At 40.1% G+C, this 27,248-nt stretch overlaps 1 protein-coding gene across 4 annotated transcripts; it reads left to right on the forward strand.

Moving 5' to 3' along the window:
• csnk1a1 (casein kinase 1, alpha 1) lies at window positions 1-26,768 on the forward strand. 4 transcript variants are annotated; one of them, XM_041047484.1, is made up of 11 exons: window positions 1-734; window positions 1,026-1,132; window positions 7,845-7,971; window positions 8,547-8,645; window positions 15,389-15,472; window positions 18,855-18,994; window positions 19,108-19,186; window positions 19,421-19,495; window positions 19,583-19,689; window positions 20,189-20,337; window positions 25,972-26,768. In XM_041047484.1, exons 1-11 carry the CDS (start codon window positions 612-614, stop codon window positions 25,977-25,979), a joined length of 1,098 nt encoding a protein of 365 aa, XP_040903418.1. In that variant the 5' UTR covers window positions 1-611; the 3' UTR covers window positions 25,980-26,768. The 4 variants fall into 4 exon arrangements, with proteins under 4 accessions (XP_040903418.1, XP_040903420.1, XP_040903421.1 ...); XM_041047486.1 differs by having other exon boundaries at window positions 20,189-20,301; XM_041047487.1 differs by lacking the exon at window positions 15,389-15,472.
• Window positions 26,769-27,248: the final 480 nt, after the last annotated feature.

Here is a 27,248-nt window from a genome sequence, read left to right on the forward strand (position 1 = left end):
AGAAAGGGTAGAGAAGACAAGATGGCGGAGTGAGTGGGTAGTGCTTTGTACAGTCGGTGGCGACCCTCGAAGTTTGTCGAAAACGAGTCAAAAAGGACTGAAAAGATTGAAAAAGCAACAATACCGCCGGAAGTGAAATTGAAAAGGCAGCGTTTGCCCCTCAGCACCGAGGAGGTCCGGAGATTTTTTCCGCGGCGGTCCTTGCGACAGCGTTAGCTTGATGCTAACGTTAGCGAACGTTCGATTCCACTAGCTGCTGCTTCGAGGTAGCTGGGTGGTTGTTGAAGGCCGTAAGCTTGTTCGGATTTAGTTTTGGATGTATATACTTAGATATCGATACATTTCGTGTGTTTCAGAGGTTTTATTTTAACGCAGATCATTTCTAGTCAGCCTATGAATAAAAGGAATAACGCCAGGAGAAATCTATTTTCCAACTTGCCTCTTCCGTTCGTTGTAAGTAATAGTATTTGGAGTAACAGCTAGTTCATAATTACTTTCATCAACACTAAGTGGACATCCAAGACCCTGTATGTTCTGCTGACAATCGGGCCAGACTGCCGCACAGAATTTCCTAAAGTGAATCGGGTGGATATTGTCATTTGGTGGATATTATGGCGAGCAGCAGTGGCTCCAAAGCCGAATTCATAGTCGGTGGAAAATACAAGCTTGTCAGAAAAATTGGATCGGGATCTTTCGGCGACATATATCTGGCCATCAACATCACAAATGGAGAGGTAATTAACTTAACATCAACATCTACATTTGTCTATGTTCCTTTAGGGAAGTTGGTAGACAGTAATCCTTAAAGAACACAGCGGTGACTGAATCCAAAGTGTCCGAATAAAATTGCATCATAGCTTTGTTGATTAGCAAGCCTGTAGCTGTCAAGCTGTTAAATTGATGTGGCTAAAGCAGCTACACGATTACAGTGTGTATCATATTTGTCTTTACTGTAACTGACGCAGTGACCAAAGGGCTGTAAACCACAAAATATAAACGTTATCTTTTGTGTGTGCCATTTTCAGGAGGTAGCCGTAAAACTGGAGTCACAGAAAGCCAGACATCCACAGTTGTTATACGAAAGCAAGCTGTACAAAATCCTACAAGGTGGTGTCGGAATCCCACACATCAGGTAAGGGACAACCATATCACGTCGTGCTGTCCTTATCGACAATTAAGTCAGACAGATTTTTATTAAGTCATTCTTCATTTATATTGGTTTGGAAAGGTTTGCTTTGATGCAAATACACTAATGTTGAAGTGGCAGCAACGTTGTTGGCATTAGGCCTGCTAATCGGCCTAACGTTACAGTCCATTCTAGTAACGACATATTTTCCACGAACGCTTGAAACTGTCGTGTTTTCACTTTTCATCTCAAGTTGCTTTGTGCCATCCCTGTTTATACCCCCGTAGTGAACTTTTATCGCGACTACCAGCTTGTAAGGGTGAGGAGAAGGGACTATGTGGTTGGAAATGGCCGCTCCTCTTTTGTTGTGTTAGCTCCCAACATGTCTTCCTCTACCCTGTTAGAAAATGGCGGCGGTGCACAGAAGCGAAAACAACAATCCAAGCCCCACGGTACTAGAGTGTGTTCACCGCGTGATTTCAACCCTTATGTGGCCCTGCCTTACCATGAAACGGGTCACACAATATGTTTGTTGTGTTGAAGGATGTGTTGAAAGTGGGGTGTAGCCCAACAGGACATGTGGTAATTTTGGAGATATCCAATGTATACCACAACTACAGAATATACACCGTGAGCAAGCAGTCACAGCATGTTGTTTTATCTATATGTGGTTAATATTGGGAATATAAGATTGACATGTCATGGCAGAGCAATTAAAGCCTGTGGCGTTAATTGGTCTGTTAATTTATTGAATAATCTGAGGAGGTTATATCTGTGCCTTCATTGAGGAAGACAGCAATACTGGCCACTAGCTGTAGAAAAGAGGAAGTACTGTAAACATATTGATATGGTTCTGTGTGCACTGTATCAGGGAAATATTACACAAGCGTACCAGCAGTGATGAGTCATTTTAGTTAGTGCAAGTTTGTTAGCACAAGAAAGAAGAAACTGTTAATAACTGTGAATAAACTGTGTGCTCTCCTCTTACTATTTTTGACACTCACAGAACAGAGGTATAGAAAAGTATTGTACTCTTCCTGTGTCTGTGCCCCCCACTTACTGATACACCAATCCCTCAAAAAATCACTATATTTTTCATCTATTTTTTTTTTTTTTTAAGTTTTTCATTCTCTCGATGGCCACATAGAGACAAAACCTGTGAAATTCATTAGTTTTTAATATTTTGAGTTAAGATGAGAGGATATTCATTGTAATAATTTCGACAGTAGAGAAGGTCTTACTCAGCATTAGTGATCATTACCATGGTTCATTTTGTTGATTTACATTTCTTGTTTAGAGTCTTTGTACCTTTTATATCTTTATCATATTAGGGGGGCCCTGACAAACAATTAAATATTGATATCAATTTTTACACTGTTCTCTAGTTGCTGGGAAGATTAACCATCATCCATATAGCTACTGTGCTCGTAAGACTAGGTATCCTCCTGTGTACCTGATAAAATGGCTGACAGAGAAACAGGCAGAAAATACCAGCATTTAGCTGGTGTTGGTTTTCCTTCCCTGTTCTATATCTGGCTAACAGCACTAACATACACAGCCATATACAGTATACAGTACAGCTGGCACATGGCAGAATAGAGACAATGACTGTGGAGCTGCTGAAACATGGTGACTTGGTTGAAACCTGAACTCTGAATATTCAATTCAGTTTTATTTATATAGCGCCAAATCATAACAGAAGTTATCTCAAGGCACTTTACATATAAAGCAGGTCTAGACCGTACTCTCTATAATATTATCTACAGAGACCCAACATTTCCCCCAAGAGCAGCACTTGGTAACAGTGGCCGTCTGCCTCGATCGGTTGGGTTGAGAGAGACTGAAAGAGGGGACAAGTGTCATGAAGACAGCAGGATTAAAAGTAATTCGAGGACAATAGCTTGATTAGTAATAGGACTAATAGCAATACAAACAACAACAATGAAAGAACTAACGATGGCAAGACTTAATAGTAGGATTAATAATTACTGGGACTAGTAATGGGGGCAATAGATGGCCCACAGCAGCAGATCCAGACTCTACTGCTTTGAGGGCAGATGAACTTGCAGAGAGCCACAGTGGAAGAGAAGAGCGGAGAGAAAGCACAAAAACTATGGGAAAAGGAATACATGCCTTCTTTACAAATTAGACCAGCTTTGTAAAGTGGCCTCCATCATCAGCAGAAGCATGCATTGCTTGAATGCCAGTTGTGCATTTTTGTGTGCACCTCTTGGTCATTGGCCTAGTGCTGACTTTAACTTAAAAGACTTGATGTAGGCACCAGGAAATGAGTGGTAATAATGGGCTGTAAAGCTAGGGTCACTATAGCTGCGTTCACACATGCACTACAGCCCTTAACTTTTCTAGACATGGAGGAGCTGTATGAAATGTCTGATTCCTGTTGAACAGGACATTAAACAGACTTTATCCTGCCACCTCCTTAAAGAAAGAGGCTCTAGTGGCTGAATAGAAGAAAGAGGCTGTAGTGGCTGAATAGAACAGGTAAGTGTCCGGCGAACTCACAGCAAGTGAGTGCGCGTGATGATGATGTTTCTTTTCTGCCTCCTGCACACTACGCAGGTACCACACACCAAAGTGTGATCTCGTCTCACACGGACAATAGCCGGTTGTGTGCTCCATGTGTGAAAGGGCAACTCTGGACAAGGTCTGGAGTTTCTGTGTGAAAACGATATATGACTAATAGGAGGTAGTGTTAATAGCAATAACTTGTGTTCAGGGGAATTCAGGAACTCCAAGAACAATATCAGAGAAGTTTTGTAGGGTCTGCTTGAAGTTTGGTGAGCACGTTTTGGGTCTGACTTGTATTCAAACACATGTGTACTGCTGCTGTTAGCATTCTGGATAGGGAATGGCAACCTTTTATTCCTCACCATAAACCAAAATTCCTCTTATACAACAATGAATGTCAGCTAAGACTGAGAAAGCCGGTCGTGTTTCTGGTTATTTTCGTCCACTTTTTTCTCTGCAAGTTTTGAAGCAAAGCTTTTTCAGCTTTACTGTTATACAAGCACGGTCTGTTTATTCAATCTTTTTACTGGTGGTGCTGGCTTGATATTGCAGCAGAGTCTTGTTAGAGCCTGTCCAACCTGCTGGTCCTGCTGCCCCTCCTCCACTCTTACTTCAACCTGACTTATTTTTTTTGTACAGTCACCACCTATCATGTTTTCAGCTTTTTCCTCACTCTCTCTGTTTTTCCACATAGACTCAACCATTTTGGTGTAATCTTATTAAGTTGAAAGAACCTTGGTTGTTTAAATGGTGTAACACACCTTTTTGGGGGGGTGTTAGTCAAGTGAGAGTATGGCTGAGCTTCCCATTCCCCACACATGAGCAGACTTGGATATTTTAGGTTCAAGATATTTGCCATGTTTGAGTAGGTCTCTCTCGCTCTCTCTCTCTGATGTGTGTCACAGTGTCTCAGTGAATTGGTTGTAATATTTCTCAGGCTTGGTAGAGTTGAATACTCGTGGTAACACAGGAACTAATAGTTGCTAGATCATAGGTAACAGGTAGTCTCACCCTGACTTTAGAAACACGCCTTGTTTTCATGATGCATTCAACAAATTCCATTGTGTGCTAATGGCCAACTTGCACTACAGTTGTAAAAAGAGAAGGTACAGGTTTGTGTTTTTATTTTACTGTTTATAACTATGAAATAACACAGCCGTTAGAGTCAACAGAATATTGTAATTGTTAAATAACTCAGTATTTTTAAGTGTTTTCACACACAGCTGCGTCACAACACTGTTCACACTCACAGAGACACGGGTAGTAGTCAGTCTCTGGCCTCTCGAGGAGCTGTAGCTCTGTGGGTGTGTTGTGTAGCTCACACATTTTACACACACTGTGCTAAATAGACAGTTGCTCTGAGCTACAGCAGCTGAACTACAGACAAGGCAGTGTTTCCTACAAGTTGAGAATTTACTTGTGGTGGGTGACCCATGTGCATGCACAGACTCAGATGTTGACAGCAATACAGACAGATATTGTTCACAGAGGAAGAGTGTTACAGGTTATTTTCTGTAGTTACAGTATACTAATGTTCCCTAAATGATTCACATATAGGCTATCCGTAAGTGCTAGCTTAGTGGCTGCACACAGAGAAGCTTCGAGTCTCCACTCAGTTACTGTAGGGCACGCAACTCAGACAGGTTTGCAGCCAAAAATTACTTAGTTTGAAAAGAGTGAAATAAGGCGTTCTTATGGAAGATTTACTGAGGCTCAAACTGAGTGGCTTTATCTACCTGGGCGGGCCACCCCACCCATGTAGAGAATAGGTGTGGGAAACACTTCAAGGAAGTAGTTCATTTCTTGTTGCACAGTTTGTTTCAGGAGTATAGAATAGTTTCTTGTGGTACACCTTGCTGAAACTTTTAATTCAGCAGTGGTACCTAAGCTAACAAGACTAATCAGCCCTGCCATCCTGTATCAGTGTTGGTTGTGATCCTCACTCCTTTGTGAGTGAAGAGTAGTAGTCGAAAGTTCTGTGCTCCCGTTTCTGCTGTGTTACTGTGTGCTTGATCACAACCTACTCTCACCATGCCTGTGAGGAAAAAAATTAGAGCTGTACCGATATGGAATTTTAGGACCAATAACAATGGCAAATATTTTTTTTGTTGTGGCCAATATGAAAACGAATAGTATTGGTCTTACAACTGGAAATATGTGAAGAGTAAAACAAATACACTGTATACAGTGTTCAGAGAGACAGCAAGCATTTTACAGTAAACTGGCTAACCGATTTGAGGCATCCTCTGTCCTCCTCCCTCTGCTGCTGATGGGAACAGACTGCTGGACAGATGTGGCAGGGAGATATGGGAAGGGCTGGTTGGTCTCAACCTCAAAGCCTACAAGAATACCCAGTTACTGCCACAAAATGGCATTTCCAATTGACTTTCAAACATTGACAGGGCTACAGGTGAGCTGGACTGCTTCCAGATCATGCGGACATAATAGTTAAGGTTTTCTGTAACAGCGTGAAGCTCATCATTGGTTGCAGGAGAACCGGGATGGGACCTTTTAAGGGCCAGTCTACTTCTGGTGAGCCTAACAAGTTTTGCACCAGATGTGGAGAGTGTGACTTTTTCCACTGAGTGTGCTCAGTTTCTCTGGTCTGTGTCACAGAGGAACCCCAACAACCCTCGTCCTCCATTACTATCACTGTTGAAAAGTTGGCCTTCAACAAAGGCAACTTAAAACAAATAAGCTAGCTGGTTCCGATGGCACCCATCCTCACACGTTGGAAACATGCTGATCAGCTCATTTTCACTCACTGCTTATTATGTCTGGGGGATCAACTATAAATACCAGTGATGTGAAAAGCATCATGTATTGTGCTAGCCAAGAAAAAAACCCATCTGGGAGCTTAATGACTTAAGACCCATTAGCCTGATCTAATATGTAATGAAAAGTTTTGAGAGGTTTATATTAGAGCCCCATGTGCATGTCTACCCATTTCAAGATCCATTGCAGTTTTTGTATAGAACAAGACGAGGTCAAAATCTCCTAAGTGGCTGGCCCACTCTGTTAGCTTTTCTTCTCCTCTCTATGCTCACATATACAGTCACCACAGTGACAAAATCACCACACATCAGTTAACGACAATGGCTGTGCTGTGGTTTCAGACATATTAAAAAAAAAAAGGTCAGTCATAGAGAAAGCTAGAGGTTCATTCACATCTATGTCAGCAGTCACACATTTAATTGAATAAGACCAGAGAGAAGTGTGCCTGAAGAGGGTAAGCCCAACCCTATTGACTCTCTCTCTACTACGTTAACATGACGGAGCTAAGGTTTGTCAAAAAAGACGCTAGATTTGTTGCTTGTTGCTAGGTACTTTATTGGGGGAAAAAAAAACACTGAAGGGTCTGCAAAGTTGGTAAATCTGGCAACAAAGGTGCTGAGTTGGCAACACTGCCTGCAAACACCCCCAATGATGTATTAGAAACTTGTTTGTGGCAGTTAATTTTGAAAGAGTAGCAGCCTGTTGGGCAACTCCAAACACTCAGCCCGCTGACCAATGGTGTCAGCATTCAGCCAGTCATATTTGCGTTTATAGGGCCCCACTTTGCAGTCCAGCCAAAAACAGAGTTGGTGTTGTAGTACTGTACATGTTGCAGCTACATTGTCTATGTTGTCACTTTATGTCAATTTTAACCTATACCTGTACCTGCACAGTAGTGTGGTTTTTATATGGTCTTGTGTCAAGACCTCAGACTGAATAATAGTCTATCATTTTTACAGGAGCTTCTCAGGGATAGTGACATGGTACTTGGGCATCTCATATATGTATTTCCTATATGTCTCCTATTCTGTTTGACTTTTTGAGTTTGAAAGGTGTTATTTTATGTGTTGTCTGTATTTTTTATTCAGGAATTCTGGTTGGAATTTGTTACTGTGTTAGTGTCATTATTATGGCGACAGTATATCTTTAGTATGTCTGCTGTGAGCTATTTGTCGAGTGGATCTTTTGTCATTATGCATGGGCAACCAAACTAGTTTCCCCTCTGGCGATCAATAGAGTTACCTATCTATCCATGTACTGATAAAACAATGCCTTTGTCAACACATATTTCCTTATTAATGCATGTGAACCCTTTCATAAGGAAGCTGAAGAGTGTGAGCCTGTGTCTTCAATCTGTGAAGCTAGTTCAGACAACAACAAATTCACCCTCATAATATGACCATTGTGTCACCAGGTGGTATGGCCAAGAGAAGGACTACAATGTCCTAGTCATGGACCTGCTTGGACCCAGTCTGGAGGATCTGTTCAACTTCTGCTCTCGTCGCTTCACCATGAAAACGGTCCTCATGCTGGCAGACCAGGTAACTAACACATACACATATCTACCTCTTTGCAGTCCTTTAAAGCAATGAACATGCCCGAGAAACATTGTTAAATACACGTCATAGGGTGGTGCTTCCCCGGAGCAAGAAGGTCCTGATTCTAACCTGCTAGCTTTTCTCGGCATGTGTGGAGCAAGTGTGAAAAGCTTGGGTGTTTCAGTGGGTGCTCCAATTCACTACCACAGTCCAAAGACACTTTCTCTACAGCATGTCACATTAGGAAAGCATTACCATGATGCTGTTTTGACCATGATGTTGTGAAAGCTGCTTTGTTGGCTTAGCTAAAGGCAATACTTAGCATAATACCAGCATCATTAGTTAAAAATGTGTTTAACCTGCTTTAATGCATCAAAGTGTCCTCTGTCTGTTGGTGCCTCTAGATTGCCCATATTTGTAAATGGCAGTGCAAAAGCAGTCTGTATGTCCCTCCTTCGTCCCCGGACAGGATAAGCTGTTTGTTTGCTACTGGAATTGAGGGAATGCTTTTCATTGCTTAAATTGAGAAGATGATAATGTTGTGAGAAATGTAACCATAACCTTGTTTTCATCTTCAGATGATCAGCAGAATTGAGTATGTACACACAAAGAACTTCATCCACAGAGACATCAAACCAGACAACTTTCTCATGGGCATCGGCCGTCATTGTAATAAGGTAAGACCTGTCTGGATTCTATACATACTGTAAGTATGGATTTTTGAAGATCTGTATAGAGCTGGTGGCAGACAGCTGCATGTCACGGCTAATCCCAAGTTGAAATCTAATTTTTAGTTTCAGTAACAGTAATGTCCCCTTTGTGATATCATATTTATACTACTGCCTCTAAAAGATTTTTTTCATGTCTGTGACGTGACCCACCATCAGTGTTGTTTCACAAAAACCTTGTAATTAGCACGGCATATTTTAGAAGCCAGCAAACAGAACCAAATTCCATACATTGCTCACTTCTTTGACTGAAAGCAACATTGCCTGGTCTTAACACAATGCAGGGCTCCAGACTAATGTTTTTCCACCATCATCCCGGAACCACCCCAGAAAAACAATTTTAACTCTCCCAAAGAGAATGTGACCCAACATCAAAATGTTATTGTTATGTTATCATCAATAGTTTTTAATCTTAGTGACATTTAAAAAATACACACAATTCAAATGTTGCGGAAATAAGTAATCAGATTTGTTTGAACTCTTTCTGCCTCAGCTGGACAGCTCCTACATGTTTTGCAGTTTCATCATATTCAGTGAATGAACAGTACTTTTTCCCCTTCAGGAAGGAATTTTCTTTTACGTTTCCCTTGTTTCTGTAGGGAAGTTGAAATTAAATCGACCCGTTGATGTCTGGGTGTTTTCTTTAACAATGTACAAAGATTAGAGATGCTGCTTTCAGTAATTATAAATGTTTTTATGGTGAACTGTGCCTCTGCAATACAGCTTCATATTTATTTACTTTTCAGAGCACGCCATGTGAAATGACTTTTCTCTGACAGCTGTGCAGCTCTGATCCTGATCCTAGTTGTTCTCACGACTTAGTCCAGACATAGTCCAGAGCCTTGAAGCCTCGCCCTAACAGATTGAGCAGATTGCTTGTCTATTCAGTTTATTAATAGTAAACTTGTAGTTTGTCCAAATTGCACCTAATTATGAACCAACTGCATTTCCTTTGGATCCTCAGGAATACACCTGCCAAGTGTGAAGTCAACAGGATTATCATTCCTTGGGATAGGGAAGAACAGACTGACAGAGACACAAACTTAGCTAGATTAGATGAGGTAGTTAAATGTATGCTGCCTGATGTAGTTTGTTTGTTTTTTTTAAACCATCACACTAACATCTGTTGTAATGGCACGAGAAGCTCTGGTGTAGTCCCGTCGGTGCTTGGTTCAGTTTGTCGTTTTCTATGCTAGTCTAAAATAAATAAATGAAAAATTATATACTAAATCCCTTTCATCCCGAGGAAGCTTTCTATCCATTCTGAACATGTATTCTATTGTCCCCTATGTGATGGGAGGAGATATGATTAGTCTGGAGCCCTGACAATGACAAACAATAATGGTTATAACCCTATGTGAAAAATAGCCTAAAAAGGAGAGAGGCCATAACTAGCATAATTATTATACATTAAAATGCTCTTCGTGTCCTGAAAGATGTGACATCTGTGGAGTTGTTCTGAAAAACTAAAGTGCATTTTAAGGGAGTAGAGTTAAATACGAGGACAAAGTAATACCTATTGATCTTTTAACTTGTGTAGGTTTTATTTAAAACTAAAATCTGCATTATCACTTTCTGTGTCATTAGTTAGTAAAAGTAAGCATACCTTAGATTTTCCCTCAAGTTTCATTACCCTATCAGCTTTATAATCTCTAAAATTGATAACACCAAGTGTTAATTCATGGCTGGTAAATCTTTAAGAAAAAGATGTGCAAGACAATTGGGTAATAAGCCAGTTATAGGTAGAAATTAGGAATGCAACCCAAAAAACTTTAGTGACCTAGGAATCGTAAGGTTGCATTCGAAGTGGCTTGGAGATACTGACCTTGAAAGTTTTCACTTCAAAACTTACATGCAGCAAAGTTCTCTTATTTGTCAAAATAGCAGGCACCCTAGTATGGGGTCAGAATTAAATAATTGGGAGGGATCAACAGCGATGAATAGCTGCTCTTTCACAACTGCAGACAGAGCTTTCAGGTTCCCCTGATAGACGATAGATACAGTTAAAGTGTTGTTAAAGTTCTCATGCACTGGCTTTTTCTCATCAGCCACAAAATCAGTTGAAAATGGAAGAAACAAGACCTAGTGGTAACTCCCCCTGAAATATTTCAGGCTAGCCACAACAAGCATTGTGATGCTAACCAATAACACCATAATATCTGTCCACAAACATATACAGTACATTGTACAGCATTTATGTGACATAAATTAATTGAAAATAACTGTTAGCTTGGCTTATTCACCTAGCTTATCTTTTGACTGGAGTTCATATCCAAAGTTGGCTCAGACTAATCATTTAGAAGGCGAACATCAGTTCCCTAGTGCCAGTTATTGTTCATTTTACACTTTTTAGACATGAAAAGAGCAAGTATTGGAGTGATGCTGCTTTGAGTCAACTGAGGAAATATTTTTGTGTAATTTGGGTGAGCTGACCTTTAAGCCTGTCCACAAGAATATATTATGTAAATGTAAGCACTTGTTTTCAAACAGGCATCTACAGAATATCTAATCTAATTCCCTTGTCACTTTTTTTTTAATCCTGTGTTTGATATTCATTATAGTGGGTCACAGAGTACAGCTATCGTCACGGAGATCCCTAGTTACGCAAACAAATGTTTCTTAAGTTCTATAATTCCTCCTTCATTGTAAAGGCAATAGTTTGAATGTAACCTAAAGGTTGCAGGAGGAGTGTAGTCCAGTTTCGTCATGCTGGATTCTTGCTGAAGAACTGATGCTGCATGATGGTCAATGGTTTCCCCTGCTACCCACACAACAAAAATACGTACGCGATTTTATTCCCATGTGATGACATTTGTTTGCATCTGGTCAGAGGTGTATATGATCAAGTTGCCTGACATCAAAATTGAATATTTTGTGCCCATTATTTTGAGCCCTTGCAGACAGGCAACGTTTGGTTAAGTTAAAGCACGGGGTGTATATTTTACCAACCTCCAAAATAATGTGTGCTCTGCTGCGTGGTGTGCTACCACAGCCCAATCTCCATTGATGTATCCTGCTTATTGATTTTAAATGTGACAGCCTTGCTGTACCAGCTTTCCATCCCTGACACTGCAGTCTTGCTCTGTTTGTTGCAGATAAACACCCATTAATTAACACTAAACTGAATTGTTTTTAAGAGGATTATTTGATTCCAAAATCTAAGAGGAAGTGTTGTATATGACAGACAGGTCAGGTCACTTTTATGCAGCAGAATAGATCAAATTACGTTTTATTAAATGTTTTTTTTTTAGTACTTGTTTTCAAACCTGTTGAGTCACTGTGTACTCTAACACAGAATCTATGTCTTAAAGCAGATCAGAGATTATGGTGTGAATTTGGAAATTTAAACACAAGCCATAATTCTTGCTCTTAGAATACTGAGCAATCAGACACAGAGTGTACAGGCTGGTTGGCCATCAGCTCACCTTCAGCTGGGGTCTTTTCAAGTGATGCTGTGAACAGAAGAGCTGAGGCAATTGAAAGCATTTGATTTATCAGGTATTGTTGATGGTACTTTTTAACTTTTATGTCACAGAAGTCTGACATACCCTAAGGTTGTATTAAATCTCAACTGGAATAGGCCATCGTTGGATGAGGACCGGTTGTAGCTTGAGTCTGTGCATTCTCAAAAAATAACATTTCTGCCATATTTATTAACTATGCAGATGACAGAATTTGTGCATAGTTAGCATTAGACATTGCAGTTTTTTCAAACAAGAAATAAACATATTGAAACCCCATTCACTGCAGCCAGGAGGAGACAATGTGTGTCCAGCAATAACCTGACAGTTTCAAAAGTTGCAGGCCCTGGTGTCTTCAATGGCATTAGTTCTGTTTATGCGTACAGTAGGAATTGAAGTCAAATGTGGTGTCTGTTGTTTCAAAAATATTTTTGTCTGTGCAAACATGCAAATGAAGAGGGAGCTGAGTGTTAAGTATGGTGTGGCTGTGTATGAAGCAAATGTAAGTGAATGTTCTTGGTTGAAGAAAGCTGAATATGACCATGTGACTCTGCTGAAGCATATTGTTCAGTGTGATGAAATATTTTGCCGAGCAGGGATAAACACAGAGAACTGGTGCTTCACTGGCACGGAGGATGAAACGGTGCAGTCAGCTCAAGGTTTAGTTTGATTAACAGGGCTCACAGAGTGATGGACACTGTAATTTTAGACTACAGTAGAAAACTATGGACTGCAGTAGAACTTGTCTTTATTTTTCCTTATTCACATAAAGGGTTCTAAAAAGTTTTTTCACTCACCAGCATTTTCCCATACGCTCTACACGGTTCACAGGCTACACATCATAGGTTGACAGAAGAGGTGAGTCCATGAGCAAGCTGAGGGGTCACGATTAGCTCAGACATGTTTGTACGAACAGTGGGACAGTCCAAGCGCCTGTGGGTAGTTTGTATGTCTGTATTAACAGCGAGACAAAGAGGACTGAACAGTGTAGAAGTTTGCAGACAACAGATTACAGCAAGTTGAAAAAAATTACTTTGGAAAGAGAACATTCGTAACCTTTATCGATAGGGACAATTCTTTTCTTTTTTTTTTTAGACAAAAAAAGCAAACAAGCAAATTTTAGCTCTACTGGGCTCTATTGTGGCCCAGTTAGATAACTCTATGAAAACCTAACGCTTTGTTTCTCTCTTTTCAGACTAATTTTTGTGGCCACACTTGTGTGTGTTGTGTGCACTGCTGTAACTGCGTGGAGACTAAAGGCTTCTCTGTGTGCAGCCGCCTAGTTAGTGTCTACCTATAACCGGCAAGTGAGGCATTCAGGGAATATCGGTAAATTATAGCATCAACTGGTAGTCTGCATGTGAGGCATTTTGGGAATATCCATAAATTGTAGCTCTGGAAAATAACCTTTGTTACTCTCCCTCTCTAAACTGCGTGAGTCTCTGGATTTACCACAAGTAAATTCCTTACTTGTGGGAAACATTGAAGACCTGGTTTGTAAAATGGAAGAACAATGGTTCAGTTATTTGGAGATGATTCAGCTTTAAAAGATCAGATGAGCAGTTCTGTTTACGTTTTTATTGTTTTTTGCACAGCTGTGTGTTTTCAGCAGGAGAGGAAAACCTGTTATTGGGCTCTATTGTAATCATTTTGCTGTTGCTGAAAACAATTGAAGCAGTATTCTCAGAGATAGGCCTATTTTAATTGAATATCTATTTTGCAGCTGTATAATTGAAAACAGCCAAGGAAACCCTGTCTTTGCATTTTATTCTGATCAGTCTGTTTTATTAATAAAATTACTGGTGACATGTCACATGTGGCTTTGACTTAGTAACAGAAGAGTGAAAAACAGATTATTTTTGGTCCATATCACCCAGCCCTAGTCTCAGTCTATCAGTTCATGTTTCAAGTTTGTGAGGGCCATCTTTTACACAGCACATTTAACAACAAAACTTTGTAAACGTTGTGGGATCGGTGCTAGGACCTACAGTTTTTAGTTTGGCTATAAAAAGTCAATTCCAGAGTACTAGCTTGTCTTTGTCTTTGTAAAAGTTCTTTGTCCTGAAGCTGGGACTGCTGTTGTGTGTAACTGGACAAGTACAGGATCCAAACGTCAGACTTTTTTTTTTTTTTAATTTGTTCTTTACACTTGACTATTAATTGTGAGTGTGTGTGTGTTACAATGTGTTTGGATGAAAAGATTTATACAGATACATTATACAGAAGTCTGATTGATTGAATTTGTCCCCCACTGTATGTGTAGTGACAATTTACGTGAGCATGTGTGTACATTTTTAATTTGTTGATTTCTGAAATACTAATGAACTCTGCAAAAAAAAAATCCCAATATTTCACAGCTTAACGTATGTATGGAGCTGTTGTTCATCAGTGACAGAAACGAGAGAAGAGCTAGTTAAACTTTGATAAGCAACAATCAGAGGACATTTTAATGTTATACAGGTGGTTGCTAGTGTAAGACCAGCAATTATACTGTTTACAGCTGGCCTATCAGCAACTTTTCTCCAATACTAACCCAGCTCTATAGATTTAATCCATTATTTGCGTTTGTTTAGTTGCATACGATTTTAAGTTTTTCATGTCAGCAAGAGACAGGAACTCTCCCAATTAGTGCCCCGGGAACTCATTGAGTAGAACATCAACTTAAAGAATTCACACTTCAGAGACCTCTTACTGTCTTAGTTGGCAGATATTTTATATGCATTCTTTATTTTGCTGGTGGAGAATGGACAACCATGGGCTCCTTACCTTCTGCTGCCCCTGTCCACCCTATCCCCCCCACGTCCTTTCTGAGCCATGGTGTTGCCTGTCTGCACTGGCCTTTATTGTCTCAGGTCAGAGATGATATTTAAGTTTCAAACATCTCCACATTTCCAGAGACACTTTTGGCTTCTTGTTGTACACGATTGATCTTTCCATGGTTGTCCTGACAGAAGAAAATCACAGTCCCGTGGTTTCTTCTTGACTGATGGCCAGAATGATCATATCGGTACCACAAAGATTTAAAGTGGATTTCTTTGTCTGTGTAGGTCCAGTCTTGGATGTACAGGAGGAGGTGTCTTATCCTAGCAGTACAGGACACTGTTAGTTGTATCAAAGGGAGCAAACCCTGTGGGTGCAACCAGAAGTGCCTGTTGTACTCATGCTAACTGTGACTGAAGGTGGATAGAGGCTGTGTGATTTTGACCCCTGCCCCTCTACTGTCTGCCCTAGTGTTTAGACTCGTCAGTGGGGAAGAGGAAAAGAAGCTTGGCTGTTAGCTCTTCTCAGGACCCATCTTTCTCAGGATTAAACCAGGTGTGACCTTTACCACAACACCAGCTGCCTCACAACAGCAGTTGTCGCTTTGCAATCATACCTAACTACACTGGTTTAAAGTCAATCAGACCACCAGCACCCATCTTGCACTCATAATACCCAAAGTATGTTCTCCTCCACCCAATGTGCACTTCATTATAGTGGTAGATTGCCAAGGGAGCAGCTGTTGTCCCTTTTTGTTGTAAAAAGGGGTCCTAGTCCCCCCTAATCAAACCGCTTCTTTTCCTGATTTAAAAGCCAGTTCCTGTCTCTTTAATGTTAATGATTGGCCTGAGAGCAGTGAAAGCATCTATCCAAGTACAATGCAATGATTCATTCTATAGTAATTCATACTGAACCAAAATCAAATGATCTGATCTCAGTGCTAAGGCAATATTGAACTTAATGTAGCCTCGTCCTTGTATTGTTAGATAGCTGTCTAACTAAGACTTCTAATGTGGCTCCCAGAAATCATGTTGTAATTAGAAATCATGCTCAGTCAGTACATCATCATTTCATGAAATATGGAAATTTTTAAATATGTTTCTGAGCTGAAAGCTGCATAGTAGATCAGAAGTAGTACAGACTGTACAGAGCCCTAAAGGGGTAACTCTGAAACGCTTCATTAAAAAAAAAAAAAAAAAGGCCAAGCAAGCCTGTCATGGGTTGCTTAAAGGCAGATGGCTTGCATTCCAATAACCAGTGGTATTTCACACTTTAGAGGTATAAATCAGAAAGCCTCACCTGTATGGGAACGCCTTAAAACAACAAAACAGTGGCTAGGTTATTTAAACTATACAATATTATTAGTATTATGAATATTGCTCTTCAAATTTAGATTATCTTTAAATAGGTGAATCACAGCCAAGCTATGCGTAGAATGGCCTAGATTTATGTGAGTGGTTACTGATTACTGCCAGAATTTTAAGGATCATATTCTTTTTTCCAAAATGAAATGTCTTTGGCCAACTTTGCTTAATTTGATGTGCAGTCATGTGCAGGCATGTAACTCAACTTTGCATTAGCCCCCACAGGGCTTTCATCAGGCAGCTGGTGAGCAGTAAGCGCCGCAACCCCCTCGCCCTATGCTTTTTAAAAGTTTGGTGATACTTGCACGATAAACTTAGCCACAATGTTCTCGTCATGAAGGCTCCTAAGACTAAGGCCAAATGCAAATGTCACACGCTTTACCAGGAATTAGCCTCTCACACTGGCTCGCTCTGCTTCTGCTTCTAATGTCCAATCATGATTTCATTAGGTTCTCTTTTTTTAATTAAATTCTATTTGTTTCAATCTGTTAATGAAGTGGCTTTTCAGTTTTTTAATTTGTTTTGGTGTGGTGCATGATGAATTGGTGAAATTGTGCAAGTGAATGTACTGATGGACAGCAGTGTAAATCCATCTTAGCAAACCTCATTTAAACAGACTAGAAAGCTTAACTCCATTCAGGGCTTGAAACTAACAGAACTAACTAACTAAATGTATTTTTTAAAAGGAGTATAAGTAAACATATCCCTGAAGTAGCCTGCATAGTAAATATTGAGTTATTAGACAAGTGTACACGATAATGGATTGGTCAGTATGGCAATGTATTTCAGGTGTACTGGGGAGGAGGTGCACCTAAAATCTAAGAAATTCAACATATCCATCCCTGTAGTTTGCCTGAATTTACTAGAAAATCAAGACACAATACGTGTAAGCTGCTATTCCAGACTGTCTGGTATGGTCACATTTGGTCATAACATGTTATAGTGTGTATGGACGTGGAATGTGGCAGTATAATGTGTGCCTCAGTGTGTGAAAACCCTTGTTCAGTAATAGTGCATTGAGTTTGGGTAGAGGGGAGTCGAAGTTCTTTTTCACTTCTGGTTGTTTTCCCTTTGACGCTGCCTGCTAAAGCTGTAAATTGGTTGTTGTCTGGAAGTTGAATTTCACACCTTTCTGCTTCAGTGTAGAGTGTCGCATCAGTATTTATTCTGTCGTTCTTTAACTTAATGACAATAGGTGCTCTGGTGTCATGGTTTGTATGAAGACCTTTAATGTGGACACGTATTGCAAACAAAACAGCACAGACTTTTACAAGTATTTAGGACATTAGTATGACATTAATAAAATAACACACTTCTGTGAGATTCTACCTTCATATTCATTGAATTCAGGTTAAAGATATTAAATACTATCACTATATGTACCGGTTTTAGAGCTCCTGTAGACCTTACATTGACCAAGAAGTGCTGTTTTTTTTTTTTTTACAGTAGCAGCCTGAACAAACATTGAAACCTGGAAGGTGGTATGTGACATTAATCTTAAGATGAGCTTGAACCAGCTGAACAGACTCTCATTGCAGAGGTGCGTTCTATGGACTTGATTTACATGGCTTTTTACACTGGCTACTTTGGCAAACATTGACTGGGTATGGGCCATGGGCCAGTAGGGCTTGTCTTGTATACAGATGGATAAGCTGATGCTGGACAACATGAGGGCAGAGCCCTTAGCCTGTCATTTTGTACCCTGTTGAACTCATGCTGAAACCGATATTCCTGCTATCATTATCACTGAGAGTACCTTGGATGGTTTACTGTGCTCAAAAAAAAAAAAGAGATGGGGGGAGAAAAAAAAATCAGACTCTGCAACACAGTCATCCACATAACACAGCCCGTCAAATTAGAGGGTAGCTAAGTGGCATAATTGTCAGAGGGTCCAACAAAAGGGCTGACTGATGAACAGCTTTAGGAAAGCAGCTGTCTAACTAGACAAGTAAGCCACCCAGTGCGTTATAGGGGATTGAAACTGGGCAGAAACTTTGCCCATCTCATGGTTAGTCGTACAATGGATCAACACAGTGCTAACTTTATTCCACTGCTGAATCTCTTTCATGCTGAAATCATGTATTAATAACCATCCTTTGTAGCCCCATGTACTAGACAGTGTATTTTCAGCCATTTAAGAAGGGCAATTGAGTCAGTGCTCTCACAGCCCAGTGACAAAGTGTTGTAATAAAATGATGATGATAACTTGAGTTTGTATTCCTCTGTGTTTACAACATCTTTAAAATTCCACAATCATATTGTACATTAATAAAGTTAAGTTTAAAAACCTGTCTGATGCAGCTTTCACAGTCACATCTGGAAGTGGGTTAGTTTTACCATGGTGTAAGAGTACTGTTCTCCTGTACATGTTAATGTCGTCAGAAGGACCTTTTTTGACACACGTTTTACAGCAGGATTCTGCTAATTTTCTGCTTCAAATGAAAAAAAAAAATATGTGTTGAAGTACTTTTATATGCTTTATCTTCTTTACTGATGAACTTTTGGGTTGTTATCCCTGTTTTTTGGGGTGTTGCTGATAGATAACCACTATGTTTTCTCTCCCTCTCTGTCAGTTGTTCCTTATTGACTTTGGTTTGGCGAAGAAGTACCGAGACAACCGAACACGACAGCACATCCCCTACAGAGAAGACAAGAACCTGACTGGCACAGCACGCTATGCCTCCATCAATGCACACCTGGGCATTGAACAGAGGTTTGTGCACACCTTTAGTATTTGGTTCTCAAAGGCAATTTCCATAGAAAATACTAGAAGTCATGTCTGGTTGCCCAGTTCCTGTACTCAAATGACTTCATTGTTGTCTGCAGTCGCCGTGATGACATGGAGTCACTAGGCTATGTGCTGATGTACTTCAACAGAACTAGTCTGCCTTGGCAGGGATTAAAGGTATGAAAATCGAAGTGACTGAGCCAACGTATGGCCTTTATCCATCTCAATTCTCAAGCTGCTTTTTGTCGTCTTTTCGCATGTTACATTTTGTTAGTTTGTTAGTAACTGTTTCAGTCCCCTTAGCATTTATAAGCAAGATATAAATATTTAATGGGTTATAACTGGTGTTAATGTAAGTGTTCCGCTTATGGGTGTTGGTGGTAATTGTTCAGTAAATTGTGTGTTTGTAAGGCTGCCACAAAGAAGCAGAAGTATGAGAAGATCTCAGAGAAGAAGATGTCCACCCCTGTTGAGGTCCTCTGTAAGGTAAGGACACGGTAAAAACAGGACCAGTGTTGCTGCTTATCTCACTCCACTTCCACTCAGCTCACTTGTACGAATGCGTGTTTCCAGGGTTTCCCAGCAGAATTTGCCATGTATCTGAACTACTGCCGTGGCTTGCGCTTTGAGGAGGCTCCAGACTACATGTACCTGCGCCAACTGTTCCGCATCCTCTTCAGGTAAACACACATACACATAAGGACAAAGGCCATAGATGCAGTGTTGATTCAGGTCTTTTTTTTTTTCCTCTGTACTTGTTATGACAAAATGAACCTGAGGACAAATTTGCAAAGTGGAACAGTCATCACTTGTACTGGCTAAAATGATGACTTTCATTATCAGTTTTTATATCATAACTACCAAGTTAATTTACATCCTCCCTGATCCTCTTTAAATCACCTCCAGGGACAACAGGAGGTCCTTAAGCCAGAGCCCAGCCATATAGAAATATCTTCTTCTCTTCCTACCTTTATTTATTTCTCCCCCCCCCCCCCCTTCCTTCGAGCTGACTTTGCCCTCCCTCCATATCTTGCTGCTCTGTTGTTGTTTTCATTGCTTCATTTTTTTCTATCTTTTCTGTGCCGCTGGTGTTGTCCTGACCTTCCATGACCTTGTTTCAAACAGCTGATTGTTGGGAATATGCTGATAAACATGTTTGTGTGTGTGTGTGTGTTTTAGGACTCTGAACCACCAGTATGACTACACATTTGACTGGACCATGCTGAAACAGAAAGCAGCCCAGCAGGGGGCCTCCTCCGGGGGCCAGGGCCAGCAGGCACAAACCCCCACAGGCAAGCAAACTGACAAACCCAAGCCTAACATGAAAGGTTAGTAGCAAACAGCCAAGCGACGTTTTTTACAGACACCAATTGCTCTTATATTCATTCAGTATTGTATTTAGGACTATTAGATATTGTTTTATTCCCTATCCCACACCTCATTGCTCCTTTTTTTAAAAAAAAAAAAGAATAAAAACACCAAATTGGAAAAAAAAAAAAAAACATATTATTCCTTGTTGGAATGATGAAGCCAAACAGCATTATAAGTTTGAGGAGGTACCCTAAAAGAACAGAAAATCCAAAACCAAAAGTATTTGATACAATTGGTCTGTCTTGCAGAAGCAAAGACGTCCTTGGGGAATTTGACTACTAACTTTGCTGCCATACTTTTCTGTTCCTCTGTTGGGGCTGGACAACGGGCTCTCTCCGCTGTGACACTGTTCTAATGCCGATTAACTCGCTCTCATCACACACACACACAACCCTCTGGTTCTTCTGCAGTCTGTCTTTATTAACATTCCCTCTCCAAACTGGATAATGTTTGTTTTTTCCCCTCCTTACGTAACACTTGTTTTTTTCGTGCTGTTTGACTGTGACATTAATGATCCGCACCTGGTGTCAAAGCTGATTGAGACCAGGTGTGGATCGTGAGGAATCCTCAGGGGCTCCCTCAGGTGTGGAATTAAGGCATGTGATGTTACTTTATGCTCTCTCGAGTGAAGTTGTTCTACATGGAAAATGCTGCTAAAATGGTAAAGAGCTATTATATAAGTAAGAAAGAATTCACGCACACATTCTGACAGCGAAACTCAAGAGAGGCAACTTGAAGTGAAGCTTGAAGTTTTCAAGAGGCCATGTAACATGAGCTAACCAGGCAGGAGTTTTCCTGAATGACAGATGAACGGCAATATATATCCTTTGAGGTCAGTGTGGTTTTGATTTGGAAATGCTGAAAATGCAACCAGGTATCTTCATTTCGTCAGCGTTTAGCATAACTTTCACTGCCTCATTGTTGAGGATTCTCAGTTTCTACCCACATATCACAGTCTACAAGCCACTGACTTACGATTGATTTGATTGGATCATTGCCCATTCTAACAGAAACCTGAGCATTTCTAACTGACATCAGATCTTGTTAAAAAAAAAAAAAAAAAAAAAAAAAATGCAGTTGCTCACAGTTTCTGAAGCTTTGAAATTTGAAAAAGGGGAATAGAAAATAGAGAAACTAATCCGATGTCTAATTTTGTGACTAATTATGTTACTAGGTCACGTAACAGTGTGTGAGAAACTGTGTTTAGCACAGGTTTGTCACTTCTGGATGACATCAGTTTTTGACAGTAAAAAGAGAAATGTAAATTGAGGGCCAGCACTTTCAAGATGCACTTTATAGGCTTGAAAATAACGCTGGTGTTTAATTTTGAAAGAACGCATGAGTGTAAGTACTGAAATCCTTTTGCTGATCTAAGGTGACCACTGAAGACATTATTGAAATTGATTTCCATGGTAAGGATATTAATAGGGATATTTTCAGATATTGATAAATGTCATGCTAGGGCAAAACCATAAAGTGAAAAGCAATGAACTGCATTCCGTACACAAAACCAGACTCGTAATGAGTAAACCAAGATTCGAAGACGTCTTTAGTTTGTAATTACTGTTTGACCTCACAGTTTGACTCTGCCAAGGCCAGGTCGCATAGCAAAGTCTACCAAATATCATTTCAGTTAATATGTCTTACTTGGAGCCTTATACATGTGCAACAAGCACCCAACTGACTGAATGTCAGAGTTTCTGAAGCTCAGATGTTTCTCAGATATCCTCCCTGTTCCGTTCTTCAAAGCTCACAAACACAAAAGCATAAGAATTTCACTGGGAATTGGTTAAATATTATAGACACGGAGTACTTGTGTTTGCTTTGCTTTGCTTTGCCTTTTGTATGGTGGCCCAGAGGTGCAAGATACAGCGACATTGCACAAAACAAAAAATAAAATATTGTGCAAAACACAACTAATACGAAACCAAAACAGCATTTTAAATAAGATGGCCAAAACCAAAACCGCATATTTGAAAATACATTAAAGGTGCTCTGTAGCGTTTCCTTGTAAACAAAAGTTATGTTTACATGTATTGTGGCTGCTGCTCTCTTCAACACGAACACTTTTGCAGATGAGGAAACGATGGAGGAGCCAATTACACTTTTGTCCAACTATCCTGAATTATGACATCTCCCCAGTGTACGAGGATATCAGTAAGAAAAATTGGGCTTGGAGCAAACTCACTTTCAAACTGGGATTATGTGGTAGGTGATGGGCCATTTGAATATATTCATTTACATAACTGTTCTGGTTAACCTCGTTAAACTTTTGTGTAGTGTCGCAGTAAAAACAGGAGATGGTCCCGTTAAGTTTTCATTTTCTGATAATTGTTGGCAACAATGGTCAAATAAAGTTTACTTAATATTTGTACATGTATATTTATATATCTACAGTGTGCAATTGTAGATTGCTGGCACGGACATAACCGAAATAAATACAAATAATAACTATCCTTGTATTCTTCTATAACTTGTATCTAACTTCGAATCTATATTAAATGAAATACACATTAAAAGTAAAACTAAATGGTGAGAAAACACAAATTAAATAAATCTATATTTTAGTAGTAAAAACCAAAATAAAAACCGAAATGTAAATGTTGGAAAATGTGACAGCTAACCACCAGTGTTAGTGATGCTCAGGCTGTACTCGTCAAAAGTGCACCACTGGGATGCTAAAATGCAAAATGTCTTTTCCTCTATACATTGTGCATGAGATAGGTTGTAGTTAAATATCTGCTTCTCCTCAGAAAGGTTTCATCCAGAGTAAAAGTTTTCCCTTTTTGCCATGCCTTTCCAAAAGCAGAAAGTGTAATTGTGTCATCATCTCTTAACACCCTTAACACCCTTAGGCATGTTACAGCATCTACCACTGCCAGGAACACAACAGGAAAAAGTAGCTACATCATTTTAAGACTGGGATCAGCTGAAGCTGGTGCCTGAATTATGGCATTTTCCATCTTATTGTGCCAGAGCAGGGAGGCAAATCACATTTTCCTTCTGCACATCTTCAGCCAGTCTTCAACTGGAGTTCTTCAACTACACTTGATACCACCGGAGGTGGTAGAACTGTTGAAACGTGTTTAAACACAATGACCTTCCTACTCCCCTACATACAAGACAGATCAACTTCAAGCAACGGCAGCTATTCGTGTTGAATTACCAGTCCATAAAATTAACAATTGCTCTTTGGTCCAAGATACACCATGGGTACAGAAAAGAACTGTGCACTCAACGGCATGCAGGAGCTGGACCAGGAGCTTAGTGCTTGGATTTTATTGCCATAAATAAAAAAATAAAAAAAATCTAGCTGTGAGCACTAATATTGTCTTTGTGGAAAATGCATAAGCCCATCAGCATCCCACAGTACATCCATACTTCTAGTTCTGTCCAGCCACAAACAAGAATGCTTTTTCCTGCCTTTTTCTGTATTGTGAAACGTTGAAGTGCTTTTTTTGGGGGGTTAAATTTTGCTGTGTTTTGTGCCTCAGGGCCACCATAATTATGTCTGTCTGTTTAATAACTGATATGGGATTGAGCTTTGGAGGTTGGTCAAGTCAGGAGTTTGAGCTTCACTTCCCTGTACTAGTTTGACAAGTGCTGTCCGGTTTAGGCTTCAACAGGTCCGGTGTGGACAGTCACACAGTCGGCGTGTGTTCTCCTGGTCATAGGCACTTTGATCCACCAGCTACTTTTCTGGGAACACACTATGTGCAGGCTCTCCAAGCGCTGCTTATAACTGCAGCAAATGCTGCAACTCTTCACCAACATAGTTTAATAAAAACAAAGATGTTAAAATGAGGACCCACTTATAATGTCTGATGAAACCAAGTGTAACTACTCTGAATCAGCCTTAATGAATTTGATCTAAAGACACCTCCCCTGACGAGGAATCTCATTTCTCCCTCGCCTAACACACCCAGAAACATTTCGCTCAATCAGACTTTATTTGTATTTGCCTATTTACTAGGGAAAAAAACGAATTTGAAACGAAACGTTCAGCTTAATTTAATCTTGACCATACAGAATTGATGTGTTCAGTTCTCCTGTGTTTAAGCTGAAAGACAAGCTAAAAGGACATGTATCTCAGCATGGACAAAGTGTTGCAGAGAACTCTTCAACCTTCATTTAGACGCTTTCCATTAGCTGATTTTCCCTGCCATACTCTGCCAGTAGACGATTCCCACGTTCAGGAACAAAGCTCACGTGGATTGTATTGCTAATTACATTTTATCTAATTTCATTTCATTTCCAAATCAAAATAAAGACCTTTATATTAGACAAAATTAAATATTTCAAATGCAAGCTTTTAAATTTTTTTTCCCCCCCAACATTGTGGCAGAATATTTCGTTTCTAACTGGTCAACATCTGATCGATAGTTGTACATACATGCCACGTGTGAGCTTAATGAAATGTTAACATACCCCCACACACCTCTCCTTACTGTAAGAGTGTCATGGTGCAGGAGTGGAGAAGCTGTTGTTTGACGGTCTTTAATTCCGTCTCTTTAGTGTGGTTCAGTCATCAAGTTGTAGCTACATTAGGCCCTGTTCCTGCTCCACCCAGACTCCTGATTTTAAAACCTTCACTTTTTGATTGTGAACTGACCTGTAGCTCCTGCTCTGAAAGCCTGACCGTATCATCCATAATGCCTGCCCGTCTCAGTCAGACCTCACTCAGACTTTCCTGGTTACTTCAAAGTTAAACAGTATTGATACCCAAAGCTGATGTATAAGGGTATTAATTATAGTCTTAATGTGCACATGGTCAGACCACACTGTGGCATGGAAGTGACTCACATCTGTACATCCCACCTCTCCTGCCAGCTAGGGTTGAATGTGGGCTGATCATCACCCATTCTTATCTGAATACACCTTCACCACCCCACATCCACCGCAGTGTGTGTGTGTGTGTGTTGTGGTGTTTATTTTCAACCACACTTGCTTTCATAGCAGTGTGACTGTGTGCTACCATCACACCTGGTGTTTAGCTGATATTGTAAGCAGCAGCTTTTTCTGACCTCAGCCCTAAGCTGAAATACGGTTTCCTCTCACTGTCAAACAGCACTTGTTGCTATGGTAATACCATTCCTGCTTAGTTGTCAGTCTGAATCGATCCTGTTGTATGTGAAAATTTTCCTGAAGTGGAAAAATGTAGTTACTGAAAAACGGTTTTCCTCTCATCGTGTTGGCCGTTTGCATTGCATAACAGTTCTTGAATCATTTCAGTAATATCGTCCATGCTATATTTCCCGGTGACTCATGAATGCAAACGCTGTATATCGGTTGGTGCTTTGTCACGAGAGCAGTGACAGGAGCAGCGTCTGCTAACATTAGCATTAATAATAGTGTTCTACACAGATTAACAAAATGTTGTTGTAACAGTGTAAAATGTTCACCACGTCCAGAACTGATATACCATTCTTCCCTCTCTGCTTGCTAATCTTCACTCCTGACTTCCTGCTTTCAGACACTGCTTCTGTTGCGGTGTGGCCAGCATCTCTGTCGCTCTCCTGGGTATATATATATATATATATGCGTGAACCTCGTGCTAATGATGCTGCCTCTGTTTTTCTGTGTGTCTGTAGGTTTCTGAGTGCTCTCTGCCCAGAGCAGAGCTGCAGGAGCGTTGGTGACCAGGACCAACACGTCTCTCTCTTCCTGGACAAGCGACAAACAGAAAGTCTGTGTCTGTCCTTCCATAATAACTATCTATGTAATGGAAATGTATAGATTTACACATGCGTTTGTCAGCTGTGTTATCTATATATTCATATGTATATATAATAAAACTCTCCACTCCAAAAAGAAAAAGCAGGTTTTTTTGGATGTGGAGGCTGTAGCCCCCTGCCCCATCCTAGACACCACTCACCCCCCCTCCCCCACCCATCCATCCATCCCTCCGTCTGTCCTCCTTTCAGTGTTGACTTTTTGTAAGGTTTCTTTGGAAACTGAAGTTAAGAAGATAGTCAGCTGACCCTCTTTTTTTTTTTTTTTTCCTCCTCTCCCAGTGGAAACATCTCAGCATCTCTTCCCCTCTTCACTCCTTAATTATTTCACTCCCTCCTTTTACCAAGCAAATGTTTAAACATGTAAACCTGAGAACTGTTCTCCCTTTTTCTTTCTGAAATAATTGAATGATGCAACCCTGGATGTTATTTACTAAAAAAAAAAAAAATCAAAAATGTTTTTTTTTTTCTTGTTTTCTTTTTGTTTTCCTATGGTGATTAGGAGTTTGCCTGTTGACAATATAAGCAGCTGATGGCAACAGTCAATGGTAGAATGATACTCTGGCTCTCTCCCTCTTTCTTTAGAGCTCTGAATTATTATTAAATCTGTTGTAAAACCTATGGTCTTCTCCAATAAAAACATTACATTACTCAGACTTTCATGCACAAGTCATTATCAGCTACCTGCATGAGAACTGGGAGGAAAATGTGAAGGAACGGTTGTCTGATTTCTGTCTCAACAGGCCTAGGTGATTGATCTGTACCAATCACACGAACTGTTACACAAGCAGCGCTGAACTTTACACAGAGTAAATAAACACCCAAGCCAATCTTCTTAATTCAAGTTTAACAATAACCGAAACAGTTGTACCCAAGGTGGGTCGGTTGTTCTGTCTGAATGACAATAAAGAGAAAACAGTGGCTCGTCTACAGAATGAATTCACACAGCCCTGTGCTCTTCCTGCCTTCTTTATGCTGCTGCTATTATTAAGGCCCTGTCAACATGAAGTGAGATGAGCATAAACTACAAAAAAGCTAATACATACACTGATATCAGCTTTCCCTATTTCTTTTTAAGAAGTGGCTTTTAACAAATTCCATTTCCCATGAACCCTACTGTCCATGGCAAGCCCATG

The sequence above is a fragment of the Toxotes jaculatrix genome, chromosome 10 (genome assembly GCF_017976425.1).
Source record: "Toxotes jaculatrix isolate fToxJac2 chromosome 10, fToxJac2.pri, whole genome shotgun sequence".
Lineage (NCBI taxonomy): Eukaryota > Metazoa > Chordata > Actinopteri > Toxotidae > Toxotes > Toxotes jaculatrix.